We start from the raw sequence: 18,123 nt of genomic DNA, 5'->3' as shown, positions 1-18,123 counted from the left end.
AATGGGTCTGTCATGAATTGCCCAGTTAAGACCCACATAAGACCCTTACAGATCCCACTTAAAACCCATCTGGGCATCCACGGCTGGCCCCCATGTGGATCCCGGGTGCAAACCCACTTTAAACCCCTTCAGACTGGTGGGCCCCAAATGGGTCTGTCATGAATTGCCCAGTTAAGACCCACATAAGACCCTTACAGATCCCACTTAAAACCCATCTGGGCATCCATGGCTGGCCCCCATGTGGATCCCGGGTGCAAGCCCATTTTAAACCCCTTTAAGCAGGTGGGCCCCAAATGGGTCTGACATGAATTGCCCAGTTAAGACCCACATAAGACCCTTACAGATCCCACTTAAAACCCATCTGTGTAGCCATGTTGCAAAGCCCACTTTGGACCCCATTGGGCAGGTGGGCCCCAAATGGGTCTGACATGAATTGCCCAATTAAGACCCATGCAGTACCCTTACAGGTCCCACTTTTAGTACGTCTGGGCTTCCACGGCTGGCCCCAATGTGGATCCCGGGTGCAAGCCCATAATGGGGCCCACATTTGCCGCCCATGAAGCCCTCATCTGGGCCCCACATGTCATTGCTGGCTGGGCATTGACAAATGATCAGCGTTTGTGTACATTTCTAAGCTCTTTGATTGGTTCTATACAACGTGAAACACCATATTTGGAGAGCAGAGACGTTTGAGGGGATTCCCGGGAAATGCTCAGAGGTGACGAGAGGAGTTGAGAAAAGCAATATTCATTTTCAGCGAATTTAGTAAAACTTTGTAAACTTTAATAGTCATTTAAATACCTTTACTCAATTATCTGGACTACGAAACTTTAGGAGATTATTTTTGAATGTCTGTTCTTTGGATTTTAGCAAAAAACATTTTTTTAAAAAAAATCTATTATTTCATTGTTTTTCCACATAATCTGCCCATATCTTAAAATGGAACGTTGCGACTTCCGACTCATTTCGCCAGATCGGGTCACATATGTCTTCAGCATAATCAGTGTAAGACGTGCATATAAACACTACTGCAGTAAGAGTGTGATTAATTTGAATATAGTAGAAGCATGATTTTATGAAAAACATGATCACTTAGTCTTTGCTGTCTTTTTCCCTATTTCTTAAAGGCTCAACTGCAGACGATAGAGAAGCTACTCTTCATGATTACACAGAGACCAGCCTCAGTCTGAAGAACAAATTAAAACAGGACTACGAGCAGATATTGGTTGGTAATTCAGAGACGGGTCATCTGGAATACCTGAATGATATTTACACTGATTTATATGTGGTGGGGAATGAGACTGGAGGAAGAGTGAACGACCATGAAGTGATACAGATCGAATCAAATCACAACCGATTGACTGCCAAGGAGAAGCCAATCGTGTGTAATGACATGTTTAAAGTCCAGTGTGACACGGGTCGACGAAACAGAAAAGTGCTGACAATGGGGATCGCAGGAGTGGGAAAAACTGTCTCGGTCAATAAATTCATCCTTGACTGGGCTAAAGGAACAGAAAATCAGGATATAGTCTTCATATTTCCACTTCCATTCCGTAGATTGAATTCGATTAAAGAAGAGTACAGTCTCATGGGACTGCTCAACAAATACTTCTTTAGTAGTCCTGAAGAACTGCCCTCTCTTCCTGAAGGTGATGGTAAAGTTATGTTCATCTTTGATGGGCTGGATGAATGTCGCTTTACTTTGAACTTTAAAGAAGATGACACATTTACAAATGTAAATGAAAAAACAACTGTGAGTAAGATAATAATAAACCTTATCAAGAGACATCTGGTTCCCTCTGCTCTCATCTGGATCACATCCAGACCAGCAGCAGCCAGTCTGATACCCCGAAACTACATTAATCAGGTGACAGAGGTGCGAGGATTTAACGATGAACAGAAAGAGCAATACTTCATCAATAACAGCAGTCCTGAGGTTGCTGGAAACCTCATCAGTCACATCAAGAAATCCAGGAGTCTGCACATCATGTGCCACATCCCCGTCTTCTGCTGGATCTCTCTTATTGTTCTTCAGCCTCTACTGGATCGAGAGAACAATGACAAAACTCCCACAACTCTCACAGGGATGTACACAAGCTTCTTAATTTCTCAGCAGCATCAGATGGAAGAAAAGTACTGTGATGAGCCCGAACCTAATTCCAATGCAGAGTCTTTTGATCAGATTATTCTGAAGCTTGGGAAACTGGCTTTTCAACAGCTAGAAAAAGGAAACCTGATTTTCTACAAAGAAGATCTTGAGGAATGTGGACTAGATGTCCAAAAAGGGTCATTGTACTCTGGGTTATGCACTCAAATGTTTCAGGAGGAAAAGGTTTCAACAAGAAACATTTACAGCTTTGTACATCTCAGCATGCAGGAATTCCTTGCTGCTCTTTATGTGTTTATGATGGGCAAAGATGAGAAAGCTAACCTATTTCTTCAATCCTGGAGAGAAAAACTGACATGGAGACTCTCCAAAAAGCCACTGTTTCAGCTTCATAAGGCTGCAGTCAAGAAGGCTTTAGAAAGTGAGAACGGACACCTGGACCTTTTCCTTCGGTTCCTTCTGGGTCTGGAGTCCAATCAGAGTGACCTGAAGGGACTACTGCCAGGACTGGAACTCAGAACAGAGAACATGAAAAACACTGTTGACTATATCAAAAAGAAAATAGAGAAGGAGAAATCAGTAGAGAAGACCATTAATCTCTTCCACTGTCTGAGTGAACTGAAAGATGACTTTGTGGAGGAAATCCAGAAGAATCTGAGCTCAGGAAAACTTTCAGCACAGAATCTGTCCTCTGCTCAATGGTCTGGTCTGGTGTTTGTGCTACAGATGTCAGAAGAGACTCAAGAGAAGTTTGAACTGCAGAAATACAGAAGATCTGATGAAGCACTGATGAGACTGCTTCCAGTGATCAAAAACACCAGAAGAGCACTGTAAGAGTCTCCTTAACATTCATTTTTATCCTTTGTAACTGCCTTCATTTTAAATGGGTGACTTGCTGGCTTAGACTGTTCAAAAAAATGAATAAATGTAATGTATGTGATATAAATGCTGGTTTGATGTTTTATGAAGAGAAAATTGTTTTAGCTTTGCCTACATCATTACAGTTAAAGGTATTTTAAAACAGTGGTTCTCAACTCCAGTCCTCGGGACCCGCTGCTCTGCACATTTTGTATGTCTCCCTTATTTAACACACCTGAATCAGATCATCAGCTCGTTAAGAGAGACTCCATGAACTGAACTGAGTGTGTCAGATAAGAGAGACATACAAAATGTGCAGAGCAACGGGTCCAGAGGACTGGAGTTGAGAACCACTGTTTTAAAGCTCCAGATTATAATAGCTAATAAGCATTACTATTGATGTTTGTTTTGTTCTCTACACAGGTTACAGTGCTGTAATCTCACTTTTCAGTCTTATGAACGTTTGTCTTCAGTTTTACAATCCTCAAACTCCTTTCTGAGAGAGCTGGACCTGAGTAACAATGACCTGAAGGATCCTGGAGTGAAGTTTCTTTCTGATGGACTGAAGAGCCCAAACTGTAAGCTGGAAATACTGAGGTAAATGGTTTTAAAATAATTAACTATGCTATAATCAGAGGCGGACTTAACCAATAAGTGAGGTAATCGGCCGCTTAGCGCCCCTGTAACATTGCTGAGGAAGACAGGTGAAGACGAGGATCTAAACGCAGGGTATTTTAATAAAGTAACAAGAAACATGGAACACAGAACTCAAAGGAACAAAACCAGGGAATCACAGAGGCAACCATTACATTTACAAAAACTGACAAAGTAACACGTGAAACACAGGGGCTATAAATACACAGGGACAAACAAGCTAAACAAGATAACAAGGGGGTGTGGCTAATTAGAAAAACCTGGGGAGACTAATCAACATGAAAAACTACAAAGGACTACAAAACATGGCACAGAACAGGAAATAACAAAAGGGCACACAAGACAAGGGAAACACAGGACAGGAATCATGACATAGCCCCCCACTTAAGGAGCGGATTCCAGACGCTCCGGAAATATTTCAGGAGGGTGGTGGAGCGGAGGTGGAACTGAGGGGCGGGATGGAGGGCCAGGCCCGTGGAGTGGAAGAGGGCCTGGAGACTGCAGTAGTATGGGAGGCCAGGGCGGAGCAGGCAATGCAGGAGGCCAGGGCGGAGCAGGCAGTGCAGGAGGCCAGGGCGGAGCAGGCAGTGCAGGCGACCAGGGCGGAGCAGGCAGTGCAGGCGACCAGGGCGGAGCAGGCAGTGCAGGCGACCAGGGCGGAGCAGGCAGTGCAGGCGACCAGGGCGGAGCAGGCAGTGCAGGCGGCCAGGGCGGAGACGACCCTTCAGGTGGCCAGGGCGGAGACGACCCCTCAGGCGGTGACGACCCTACAGGCGGTGACGACCCCTCGGGCGGCCAGGGCGGAGAAGACCCCTCGGGCGGCCAGGGCGGAGACGACCCCTCGGGCGGCCAGGGCGGAGACGACCCCTCGGGCGGCCACGGCGGAGAAGACCCTTCGGGCGGCCACGGCGGAGAAGACCCTTCGGGTGGCCGTGGCCTCTCAAATGACCAGGATGGAGGCCTGTAGCCCCCCCAAAAAAATACTTGGGGAAAGTCCCGGGTCTCAGAGATGGCTCGGTGCTGGGCAGCGATGAGGGTTCGATGCTGGGCAGCGATGAGGGCTCGGTGCTGGGCAGATCCAGCAAAGAGGGCTCGGTACTGGGCAGATCCAGCGAAGAGGGCTCGGTGCTGGGCAGATCCAGCGAAGAGGGCTCGGTGCTGGGCAGGACCAGCGATGAGGGCTTTGTGCTGGGCAGATCCAGCGATGAGGGCTTTGTGCTGGGCGGATCCAGCGATGACATTTACATTTACATTTACATTTATTCATTTAGCTGACGCTTTTATCCAAAGCGACTTACAATTGCTATATATGTCAGAGGTCGCACGCCTCTGGAGCAACTAGGGGTTAAGTGTCTTGCTCAGGGACACATTGGTGTCTCACAGTGGATTCGAACCTGGGTCTCTCACACCAAAGGCATGTGTCTTATCCATTGCACCACACCACCCCTATATGAAGGCTGAAGATGAAGATGAAGGCTCTGTGCTGGACGGAACCAGCGGTGAAGGCTCTGTGCTGGACGGAACCAGCGGTGAAGGCTCTGTGCTGGACGGAACCAGCGGTGAAGAAGGCTCTGGACTGGACGGGACCAGCGGTGAAGAAGGCTCTGGACTGGACGGGACCAGCGGTGAAGAAGCGACGTGAACAGTCTCTGGATCAGCAGAAGCGACGTGAACAGTCTCTGGATCAGCAGAAGCGACGTGAACAGTCTCTGGATCAGCAGAAGCGACGTGAACAGTCTCTGGATCAGCAGAAGCGACGTGAACGGTCTCTGGATCAGCAGAAGCGGCGTGAACAGTCTCTGGATCAGCAGAAGCGACGTGAACAGTCTCTGTGGCGGCCATCTTGTCCGAAGACACAGGCTCGGCAGACGTGACGTGAACAGGCTCGGCGTCGGCCATCTTGTCTGAAGACACAGGCTCGGCAGACCTGACCTGACTCTTCTCCACCTCCCCTACAGTGAAGGGGGAACCACAAAACTGCAGGACAAAGTCAATGTACTGTACCAGGGTCCAGCTGGGGTCTTCCTCTGGTAAATTTAGGCTGATGTCCTGTTCCAGTCCACTCCAAAAACAGTCCTTTAGCATAGCATCGTTACCAGGAACGAGGTGACTATAAAAAAGGAACTCCTCCACATAATTTTCTATGCTGCGACCATCTTGATAAATTGAACAAATTTTGCTCAATGGGTTCCAGATAATACCTGCTAGATCCATAGCTTGGTCAGTTGTTCTGTAACATTGCTGAGGAAGACAGGTGAAGACGAGGATCTAAACGCAGGGTATTTTAATAAAGTAACAAGAAACATGGAACACAGAACTCAAAGGAACAAAACCAGGGAATCACAGAGGCAACCATTACATTTACAAAAACTGACAAAGTAACACGTGAAACACAGGGGCTATAAATACACAGGGACAAACAAGCTAAACAAGATAACAAGGGGGTGTGGCTAATTAGAAAAACCTGGGGAGACTAATCAACATGAAAAACTACAAAGGACTACAAAACATGGCACAGAACAGGAAATAACAAAAGGGCACACAAGACAAGGGAAACACAGGACAGGAATCATGACAGCCCCCAAGAGACAAAACAACATTTGCAGGAATGTGATTTTTTTTCTTCCATATTTATACAGAAGTATGACCCACATGGACTGCACAAGTCTGGGAAAAATATTGCTTGGGGTGGGGGGACAGGAATTGACTGTATAAAGTTTGAATTTGCTAAATGACTTATGCTTCTATTTCATACATAGATTGCTTCTGACAGCACTGAACAAGCTAGCAGCACCATCTAGTGGCTCTGAATGCTTAGCATCTCAGTTTCAAAATTAACACCACACACCAAATGGCGATTAACTTGAAACAGTGTTACTTATCAGTTGGCTGGGATTTTTTTTTCTCATGAATTCTAACAATGCATGTTTGAAAGAACAGGATATGGCTTAGTATGAAAATCAAATTGTGAAGGTTGTGATGTATTCATTCATATAAATATACATTCTGACTGTAAGGACCAAGGTTAGAACTAGGCTGTAAGGGCTGAATGTAGAAGGCTAATGATAAAGTAATTCCAAAACTGTAACTTTTTTTCCAAGGAGTCAATACAAAAAGCCAAGAGGGTGAGTGTTTCCCGAAAAGATAAATTAAAAAACATCTAAAAATGTCAAAAGAGGAAATGTCAGAAAATCAAACAGAGCAAATAAATCCAAAGAAAATCACAAGAGTAATTTATCAGGCTTCCGGTAATGGCAGCGGACTGATCAGTCGCGTTTTCAACTCTCCCGTTCCACGTTCCTGCTGTTCTTTATCTACCTTCACCCATCTTTCTCAAAAGTCATTATTTAGTTGCCTTATTGCTTCTTTATCATGCCCAAGCCGTCAAAACAGAACAAGCCGGACCATTCCCGAGGTTTTACGGAAGAATGTACTGATTCGGGCGAGGCTAGTGCTAGCAGTAGCCATGCGGTTAGCAATGAGAGCTCGTTACCTGATTTATCACATGGGGCTTTGTTGAAACACATTGCCGAAGTCGTTGCAGAAGAAGGTCGGCACACGCAAAAGATGCTGAATGACTCTTTTGTTAAGCTGGAGTCGGGGCTGGACGTGAAAGTTGATTGCATCATCAAACGCATCGATGAGGTTGCTGCAGCCACCGACTCCCTTGCGACGCGCCAGGCTGAAACAGAAACTCGTATCTCCGTCCTGGAAGATGACATTGTTCCACTTAAAGGGAAATTGGCCGCACTCGAGAAGCTTAACTCGGCACTTACGGAGAAGGTTACGGATCTAGAGGGGCGTTCTAGACGGGACAATATCAGAATCCTTAACCTCAAGGAGTCCGTCGAGGGAAGTGACCCCATACTTTTCTTTGAAACTTTCATTCCAAAACTGCTTGAGTTGTCAGTCCCGAATATCGCAATTGACCGCGCACATCGAGGGCTCGGTACTCCTTCGGATGGTCGGTCTCGACCTGTTATTATCAAGATTCATCGCTCCAGAGACGTCGCTACAATTCTGACTGCTGCTAGACACAAAGGCCAGCTTCAATACGAGGACCAACCTCTCCGTATCGCTCCTGACATTTCGCCTACAGTTCGTGCCGCGAGGAGAGCCTTCAATCCGATCTGCGCTGAGCTTATTAAGAAAGGCATCCGTTTCCAAATGAACTTCCCAGCCGTGTTGGTCTTCAAAGCAAACGGAGACCCGAAAGACGCCAAAGCCTTTATGGACGGTAATTTGTGAACTCTTTTGGCTTTTCGTTTTACCGGTAATACGATCCATGCAACGGTTATGTTTATTCAATGATGGGTGTTTGCCAAAAGGAATGGGAGAGTTTTCACATGTGTAAACCGTTATTATCGTGAAGTTTTTGATTTAAGCTGGGATATTGAACAGGTGCATATCTTTTTTCTGTACTTTTAATGATTAATAGATCCTAGTTTTCCATTTGTTTCACAGGAGTTATAGACATGGTCGCGGCCAGTCTCCTCCTTGTTCTGTTTTTGTTTTTGTTTTGTTCTAATGTTAGGTTTTCAAAGCCTGAACCAGAGAAGTTCCTATTTCCTCCCCATCTTTTTCCCCTATGGAAAGTGTGTTTTTCTTGTTTACTGCATAGTTTACATTGCTATTACTTTTTAAATGATTGATGGTGCCAAGTTGAATATTCTCAGCCTCAATGCAAGGGGCCTGAATAACCCAGTGAAGCGAGTTGCTGTTTTAGACTTTTTGCGGAAACAAAGAATTAATATAGCCTTCCTACAAGAGACTCATCTGTTAAAAAGGGATACAAATCGCATGTCTAATCGCTTTTTCCGGGTAGTTGCTTGCTCGTCAGCTTTAAACAAATCGAAAGGGGTGGCAATCATATGCCAGCGTAATTTGCACTTTAAGTTGTTGGATACTTGGGCAGATCGCAAAGGCAGAATAATAGTTGCCAAAGTTCAAATAGAAAATAGAGATGTTGCCTTCGTCTCAATTTATGCCCCTAATACTTTTGAAAAAGAATTTTATGAACAGCCCACTAAGGTACTGATGGAGCTCTCTGACTTCAAACTCGTAATAGGTGCTGATTTTAATGCTGTTGTTGACTATTCAGTTGATAGATCGGGACAGACTGAAAATTTAGATCAAAAATATGCTTCTGAGGCTTTATGTTCCTGGATTAATGATACTGGGGTGGTGGATCTCTGGCGTGTATTAAATCCTGGTGTTAAGGGCTTCACCCATTTTTCATCAAGACATAAATCTTCCTCTCGAATTGACTTTATTTTTTCTTCTAGAGATTTGTTTTATAATATTGTTACTGTCAACTTATTACCAGTGGCTTTTTCTGACCATAATGCAGTGATTGCTTCTGTGTTGTTAAACTCAAATCCAGCTCGGGCCCCTAGATGGCGTTTTAACACCTCACTACTCCGAGATGAAGCATTTAAAACCAAGTTTTCAAGTCAACTATCAGATTTTGTAAATATAAATAAAGGCTCTGTGGATGACCCAAGGACAGTCTGGGATGCTGTTAAAGGTTTTATTAGGAATTTTACTGTATGTTATGCCTCCAACATAAGGAAAGCTCGTTCATCCAGATTACACGATTTAGAGTCTAAATTATCAGCATTAGATAGCCTATTACAACAAAGTTATGATGAGGAGGTTAGGCTTCAATTTGACCTTGTGAAAAAAGAGATAAATGCTGTTATGAAACAGCGGGCCGAATTTTTAATTCATAGGACGCGACAGTTGTACTATTTTAATGGGGCTAGACCCAGCTGTTTATTAGCCCTTAGATTGCGGTCCAATGAAAATTTTGCAGATATCGGCACAATTAAGTCCAAAAATGGGGATATTCTTAGTGAACCCTCACAAGTTAATGCTACTTTCCGTAGCTTTTACGCTGATTTATATAGCTCTGAGATATCACATAATCAGGATACTTGTGACAATTTTCTAAACCAAACACTGCTTCCTAAGCTGTCTGAGGAAGACTCTCTAGAATTAAATACCCCCATTACTTTAGTTGAGCTTAAGGAGGCTGCTTTTGATATGTGTAGCGGTAAATCCCCTGGGTTGGATGGAATTCCACCCGAATTTTATACCACGTTCTGGGACAGTCTGGGCCCCCTACTCTTTTATATGATTCAAGCCGCTATTGAGAGAGGGTCCTTTTCCAGAGATGTGAATATTGCAGTTATTACGCTTTTGCTCAAAAAAGACAAGGACCCCAATGATTGTTCAAATTATAGGCCTCTGTCACTTCTAAATGCTGACTTAAAAATTTATGCTAAATTGCTCGCGCGGAGGCTCCAGCCGGCCATGACTAAGCTTGTTAACTGTGACTAGACAGGCTTTATTAGGACTAGATTAGCATCTGATAGTGTTAGGAGGTTACTCCATATAATACATGGGTCATCTTCGTTGACTCCTCCTACCGCGGTCCTTTCCCTAGATGCTATGAAAGCCTTTGATCGTCTGGAATGGCCATATTTGTGGTCTGTGTTGAAGTTCATGGCTCTGGGGTCCTCCTACATTCATATGATCAAGGTGCTGTATGCGAACCCCACAGCCATGGTTTTGACAGGTAAGACTTGTTCTTCACTGTTCAACATAGCCAGAGGTTCTCGACAGGGATGCCCTCTAAGCCCGTTTCTTTTTGCACTCTCGCTAGAGCCACTGGCCCAGACAATACGCATAAATAAAGGTATCACCCCAATCACAATGTGTGGGACCAACCATCATATTTCTTTGTATGCAGATGACATCCTTCTTTTTTTAGGCAATCCACTGCAGTCCATTCCAAACATTTTAACTATTTTTGGCAGTTTTGGCGAGATTTCCGGATATAGAATAAATTGGACAAAGTCGGCACTTCTTCCACTAAATGACGCAATGAGAAACTTAGCACTACCCTCGGGTATACCAGTGGTCAAACAATTTAAGTATTTGGGCATTATGATTGGTGCTTCATTGCAGTATATAATTAAGACCAACTATGAGGGCATCCTGTCAAAAATTTCTTGTAACTTGGATAATTGGTCATCACTTCCAAATTCCCTTAGATCGCGCATCTCGATTATCAAAATGAATGTACTCCCTCGAATTAACTTTGTGAGTTCTATGCTGCCCTTGCCTCCCCCTTCTCGTTTTTGGGATAGGCTACAGAGCATAATTACCAAATTTGTATGGAATGGCAAACGTCCACGTCTGAAGCTTTCCACGATGCAACGAGATAGATTCGCGGGTGGACTTGCACTTCCGAATTTTAAGCTATATCACTGGGCTTTTACACTACGTCCCCTGCTTAGCTGGTATAATGACAAAATTGATGTTTCGTGGCGTTCCTTGGAGGGAAATCTAGTTCTTCCTCTGAAGTTAGATGAAGTTTTATTTGCCAATATTCCTTTAAAAAAGTGTACGCTCCGTTTTGGTCCTTTAGTGTCACGCTCTGTCGGTCTGGAGAGCAGCAGAAAAAGCTTGTAATATCTGTTCTAATTGGAATCCCTACTCTCCTATCTTTAATAATGATGGTTTGCTAATTGCTAAGCGCCCAATAAAGATTGGCCAGTATCGACAGTGGTTCGACAAAGGAATTCACTCCTTGGGTGATTTAATGGGTGATAAAGGCCTTCACTCCTTTGAAGAACTTTCCATTCAATTTAACCTTCAGAGCTCTACCTTTTTTTTTTACTTACAGTTGAGGGCTGCCATGAAGGCTTATGGGGTTCCTTGGTTGGCTCCTCTTAAAGATCACCCTTTACTTAAAGTGTTACGTGAGACTCGGGGAACAAGAGGTTTGGTTTCTAAATTATATAATTTTTTTCTGGAAAAAATGCATCCTCCTCTGACAATAGACTCTTCATGGCGGGCAGATATTCCGGACCTTTCCCCCAGTTTTAACTGGGACAGTGTTTGGGTGATGGTAATGCATGCCTCAAGGAATCCGGATCATCAACAAATCCATTTTAATTTTATTCATAGGACTTATATGACTCCCCGTAAACTCTATAGTATGAAGCTTAAACCTGATCCTAATTGCACACTGTGCCATACAGGGGAAATTGGTACTTTTTTTCACATGATTTGGGCATGCCCTGGGGTTGCGTACTTTTGGAATATGGTTAAAGAAAGTTTGTCCACTTTATTGAATGTTTCGGCCCCTTTGTCCCCATCTGTTTTTATTTTAGATGATCTTTCTGATATCCAACTTAACAAAACTCAGAAACGAGTGTTTTTAGCTGGTTTGACAGCCGCTAAGAAAATAGTAGCAACGAGATGGAAACCTCCACATTCTCTTAATAAGCAGTATTGGGTTCTCACATTTATAGATGTGGTGTATCTCGAATTGTCCACTGCACGCATTCATGGCGCAAGAGAGGACACCATTAGACTCTGGGCCCAATCATTGGAAAAACTCAAGGGTTTGCTGAGTTGAATTAATACCCCCTCCCCCTCTCTCTCTCTCTGGTTTTATGGTCATTTTATTTTTATTGTTCTTGTTCATCTGGTTAATTTATTTTTCCCTTATTATTAATCATATATTTCAACTGTCGTAGATTTCTTTCAGCTCTATTCTTCTGTTCTACCCTTTTTTTTTTTTTTTTTTTTTATGGATATTTTCTAACAATTCTAATAATCTGTACTTATATATATTTGTGTATATTTTGAAGTATATTCTGTATGTTTGTTTATTATTTATTCATTATATATAATTTTTCTGTATCTTTGTTATCCCACTGATATAGTGCCCTATATATTTTTATTTTTTATATTTTTTAATCTTAATTATTGATTTATTTATTTTTATTTGTATCTTTTTTTTTCATACTGGGGTAATTGCTGATTGTTTGTCTTCGATATGTCATGTTTAAACGATGTTAAAACAATAAAAATTTGATAACAAAGAGTAATTTATCAAAGACTGAAGAGGTTGATCTCAAAATATATATAAAAAAATTTAAATAATTGGAACTAAGCTACTTACTACTCACGGGAAACGAAGCACAAGTAAGAACACTAACACATGAATGATGGTAGGAAAATAAAAGGAAACACAATGAGGGCCTTTAGTGGCCAAAACTACTTAAAGGGGGGGTACAATGGTGTTTCATGTATTCAGAGTTGTTTACAGTGTTAAAGAGATAGATTCTCATGCTAAACATGGGCAAAGTTTAAAAAAAATATTTTGGACGAATAACGGAGAATTTCTATGCTGAAAATCTTACTTCCGGGTTGGTACAAGTTTCGGCTGTTTTTTTTTAGATCGTGGATCTAATGACGTAGACCAGAGTGCAACTCCTTATATGAGCATTTCTCTCGGAAAAGCTCGCCCGCGAGCACGTCGACTAGAGGAGAGCGAGACCGCGCACATCAACGCGCTTCAACAGGAAATCATCGGCAGCGCTGCATAGGATTTGTTCAAGAATGTCTCCAAAAAAGTGTGTATTTGGATGTGAGGGAAAGCTTACCGTGTTCAGTTTTCCAAAGAACCCAGTGTTACAGGAACAGTGGATGCAGTTTGTTTTTCCGGGGCAGCAACGGAGTGTAGGAAGTGCGGTTGTGTGTTCTGGTCGTTTCAGTGACGAATGTTTTATTAACAAGGCCCAGGTCGACGCTGGATTTGCAAATCGTTTGCTATTAAAACGTGGAGTGGTCCCAGTGATAAAAGACCCCATTCATGTAAGTACAACTGGATCAGATTTCTGTCTTTTGCTGGAAAACAAGCACTACCGCTTGACTCTATAGCTCCGCCTCCAGGACCTCGGCTTTTTCCGGAGAGAATCGGAAAGCTGTATTTTTCTTTTCTAAATATAATAAAACGAAACACTTTTTTGAGATATTAAGGATGCACTACTACTCTATAGGTACTCAAGATTAACATGAGATTAGGTGAAACTGTGCATGTTATGTACCCTTTAATAAACCTAACACTGACATGCTCTGTGTTTCAGAGTGAAGCATGGCACTGTATTAATTTATACACAAGCAACTCATGATCCTGTGTTTTCAATGTTTCAGAGCGACTTAGTTCACAGTAAATCAGTGGTCTCAAACTGAGCTCCTGGAGGGTCACTGTCCTGGAGAATTTAGATCCAACCAGCTCCAAAACACCTGTCTGGAAGTTTTTAGTAATACTGTTGACATTGATTAGCTGGATCTGACATGTTTATTTAGGGTGGAGCTAAACTCTGCAGTGCGGTGGCCCTCGAGGAACTGAGTTTGATTCCACTGCAGTAAATGCTACTCCACATGAACTCCTGCAAGTGAGTTTGGGCTACTCATAACTAGGGGTGTCAAAATTGATCGTTTCTACGATGCATCGCGATGCAGACGAGGACGATTCGGTATCGGTTCAGTAATAGACCATAACCGATTATAATGTACGGACTTTTCTGACGTCATTTGTCGCGTACGTGCATTGTGGCGGAAGCATGGCAGAGGGAGGCGAGACGCGAGTGCGAGAATATTAAAAATGCTCCAACTACTTTAAAAGCCGACATCTGGGCACGTTTCAACCTGGTAAGCACGACCTGCAGAAGACACGCGCTGTGTGCGCTCATGTCACACACAAATAGAATATGCAGGAGGTAGCCTAATACCACTAACTTCATAAACCACGTTAGCCGTTTTCATCCCGAGCTGTTAACGTCTGGCAGAGTCAGAGAGATGCCGGATGAGCTCCAACGCCGAATCCGCAGCCAAAAATAAACAGTCCCAATAATATTCTCTGATTTAAGTATCCGCACCCGATGGTCAAATTACAATTATTCTGTGTTGTTATGCATGATTATAAATGGATGATCGTCACCTTCAACAGCGGACTCGGCGACGGTTGATGCGCGCATCTTTAATGGTAACAGAATAGCCTACTCTGATTAATGAGCGCTGCTTTTAAATGAAATTTTTTTTAAACAAAATTTATTTGACAGATTTTCCTTTTCTTAATGGCATAAACAAGCTTTACTCCCTTGAAACTTTAACTGGAATGTCACTGTTTCTGTCACTGCGACTTCCCAAGCACACACACACACACGCGCGCACACATCACTTTTGAAGAGAAATTTAAAATTGAGGATGCGGTGCATCGCGATGCATTGTGATATCGAATTGAACTGAATCGATGACATGATAATCGTAATCGAACCGAACCGTGAGACCAGTGTAGGTTCACACCCCTACTCATAACATGGATCTGAAAATGTTAAAATCAACAATTTTAATCCCAATTTTGTAATGAGAATTGTTTATAAATCTCTCAACAATTAAGAAATATTAAGGTGTATAATTTGTGTTTTATTGTAATTAGCTCCCTGAGGTTTTCTGCTAAAATAAAATCTTAAGTTAGTTTAAATTTGAAGATATTTAAGGAAAATTAGGAATTTATTAGCTACTAGAATTCATTGTAAATTAATGCATTTGAACTACTTGCAAACAATAATTTATTTTAAAATATGCACATATTCACTCTTATTAGTATGACTGTTACTTCATGTTTCTTATCTAAATGTAGATTATATATTTTCAATTCAAAACATTAAAATAAAATATAAAAAACAGAATAGTCAATTGAAATTACTGCTAACAGTTAAAAATAAAAAAAATACCTAATGAAAGGTTGAAATAGGTATAAATATTTCTATAATAAAGTCCGAGGCCATGGTTCTTTGTCGGAAAAGGGTGGCTTGCCTGCTTCGGCTTGGTGGAGAGTTACTGCCTCAAGTGGAGTAGTTCAAGTGTCTTGGGGTCTTGTTCACGAGTGAGGAAAGGATTGAACGGGAGATTGACAGATGGATCGGTGCAGCTTCTGCTGTAACGCGGTCGATGTACCGGTCTGTCATGGTAAAAGAGCTGAGCTGCAAGGCAAAGCTCTCAATTTACCTGTTGTGGCAAGGGGGGCATGGTTCCGCGAGGTCTGTAACGGGAGAGAGAGAGAGAAAGGAGACGAGCGGTGCGTAAGTAGGTCAAGTGCAAAAGACGAACACCTGTGTCTTGTTGCAGTAATTGGAATGGAGAGACCTGATATAAGCCATTGTGGAGTGAGAGAGAGAAGGACTGAAGACTCGTGCGCCGTCATCAATTGGAAAGAGTGGCCGACAACATTGTGGAATGATTCTGAGCTGATCAAGTGGAAAGAGTTGAGCACAAGCTGTGGAAAGAGTTTTAATATGAGACTATTTTTGGTGCTGTAGCGAGGCTATGGTGAATGCGCTGTGTGCACGCCTTTTGCTTTGTTTATTGTTTTGAGATTTCATAATAAAACGTACAAGTATCAGTCACGCCAACCCTGTCTTCTTCCTTCCAAACACTGAACCTCATCACACCGGTCGATCTACTTTCCTACTCTCACCTATGGTCATGAGCTGTGGGTCATCACCTAAAGGACAAGATCCCGGATACAGGTGGCCTGTTTTCTCCGCAGGGTGGCTGGGTGCGCCCGTAGAGATAGGGTGAGGAGCTCGGTCACTCGGGAGGAACTCAGAGTAGAGCCGCTGCTCCTCCTCATCGAGAGGAGCCAGCTGAGGTGGCTCGGGCATCTGTTCCGGATGCCTCCTGGACGCCTTCCCGGGGAGGGATTATGTCTCCCAGCTGGCCTGGGAACACCTTGGTATTCCCCCGGAAGAGTCTAGGGAGAGGGAAGTCTGGGCTTCTTTGCTTAGACTGCTGCCCGGCCCCCCTGGATAAGTGGAAGAAGATGGATGGATGGATATTTCTATGATGCAAATAACCATAAATGTGTCTGACAACTTAACTTCATTTAGAAAAGTAATATTTTTACTCTGGTACATTTCCACAGACACTTTTTTTACTCTATAGACAATAACAGTTGCAAATACAAACTGCACAGGGATGAGTTTCACAAAAGCATCGTAAGCCTAAGTTGATCGTAGAACAATTGCCACCAATGGTCTCAACAATCAACTTAGGCTTATGATGCTTTTGGGAAATGCAGCCAAGGTCAGTGTGTGATAGTAACACCTGATTGCCAAACTAATGTCATGAGGACTGTTGCTGTTTGTCTTTGTAGATTGTCTGGCTGTATGGTGACAGAGGAAGGCTGTGGATATGTGTCTTCAGCTCTGAGTTCAAACCCCTCACACCTGAGAGAGCTGGATCTGAGCTACAATCACCCAGGAGAATCAGGAGTCAAGCTGCTCACTAATAAACTGGAGGATCCAAACTACAGACTGGATAAACTCAAGTAAGTAGAATTTTAACCCCCTGAGGTCGGCTATCGCGCCGGCGCGATAGGCTCGTTTTTTTCCGTATGAGTGCAAAAAAAATAAAAAATAAAAAATAATAATTTTTATCTTATATGCTTGTGTTATACATCAATCGATCCTGTTTAGTGTGTATTTTTTTTGTGTATGCTCATAATAAAAACAAAGTGTTGTGCTTTTCGCCAAATAAAGAAAAATAAACATGATGCGAGTTCTGCCTACTCTCCGTCAGTGAAGTCAATTCTGAAACGTGTCCGAAAATGAACTGTAACTCAGCGAATACTCAGTCAAACAGGCATACAGTCACACAGGCATGAAGCTTGAATTCTCTTCTTTCAAATGAAGTAATTTTTATAAAAAACAAATATTCACAGTTTATATAATATGTATGTAAAGAGAGAGATGTCAGTCGTTCTCATCTCAGCTAATTAAGTTTTAATGTGACTCCGCCTACGGAGACCGCGCTATTCAAACGCAAATGTGAGGCGATCCATACAAACCTGTGAAACGCCCACATCCGCTGGATAAGGCCGGTGAAACACTGGATGCGTGGCGTTGTCTCAGCTGCGTGGCGTGTCCGTTTTTATTTCGGCTCCCATGTTAACAGTTTAGAGTTTGCACACTGCCTGTGTGAGACGCGCGTCTCAGGCGCGGCACGAGCCACGTGGAAAACGCGTGCATTCTAGAAATAGAACCGACGCCATTTTTTTCACGCGACACGCAAGCGTCTTGGAAGCGTTTCCATGCAAAATTGAATAGGAAAATCTGTTTATTTGTCATTTTGACACGAATACATATTAATAAATGTCCTTTTGATGTTTAAAAGTGTCTAGGTTTTGACATAAATGCAAATATAAATGTAATTTTACAAAATATGATCGATTTTCAAATACTGCTGTATTGAATGACCAGCTTTTAGCAAACTCTATTGCTATACTGAGATGAGGAATATATACTGTATGTGTTTTGTCAAAAATAAAGTCATCAACTAACTAATGAATCCTTTACTTTGAAATACGTATGATAAAATGTATACTTTAGTTTTGAAAGACGTTGACTAGTTTTGAAAAGATTATGCATGCATATATATATGTGTTTGTGTATATATGAAGAGTTCAGATGCAAAAGCCTCTAAATGCCATCTGAAATTTTCTCCTAGAATGATCATTTTTATGAAGCTTGTATATTTAAGTTAGCTATAGTGACACACCTGAATGAATGGCTCATTAAGTATGCAGGGACGTAGTCTCACCAGGTGTGAACTACTACATATGCATGATGCTGTTGGAG

At 42.6% G+C, this 18,123-nt stretch overlaps 1 protein-coding gene across 1 annotated transcript in view; it reads left to right on the top strand.

Annotated features, from left to right (window-relative positions):
• The window catches only part of LOC308689609 (NLR family CARD domain-containing protein 3-like), a 35,664-nt gene that overhangs the window by 7,454 nt on the left and 10,087 nt on the right, over positions 1–18,123 (top strand). Inside the window, exons 2-4 of the mRNA XM_081363419.1 lie at positions 1,128–2,937; positions 3,389–3,562; positions 16,641–16,814. Coding sequence (XP_081219545.1) covers positions 1,394–2,937; positions 3,389–3,562; positions 16,641–16,814 — 1,892 coding nt within the window. The 5' untranslated portion in view covers positions 1,128–1,393. The remainder of the gene's footprint in view (positions 1–1,127; positions 2,938–3,388; positions 3,563–16,640; positions 16,815–18,123) is intronic.

Source organism: Scardinius erythrophthalmus (genome assembly GCF_964197995.2).
Source record: "Scardinius erythrophthalmus genome assembly, chromosome: 4".
NCBI classification, from domain to species: domain Eukaryota; kingdom Metazoa; phylum Chordata; class Actinopteri; order Cypriniformes; family Leuciscidae; genus Scardinius; species Scardinius erythrophthalmus.
The sequence above is the reverse complement of the archived record's forward strand: the minus strand, read 5'-3'. Positions and strand labels throughout refer to the sequence as shown.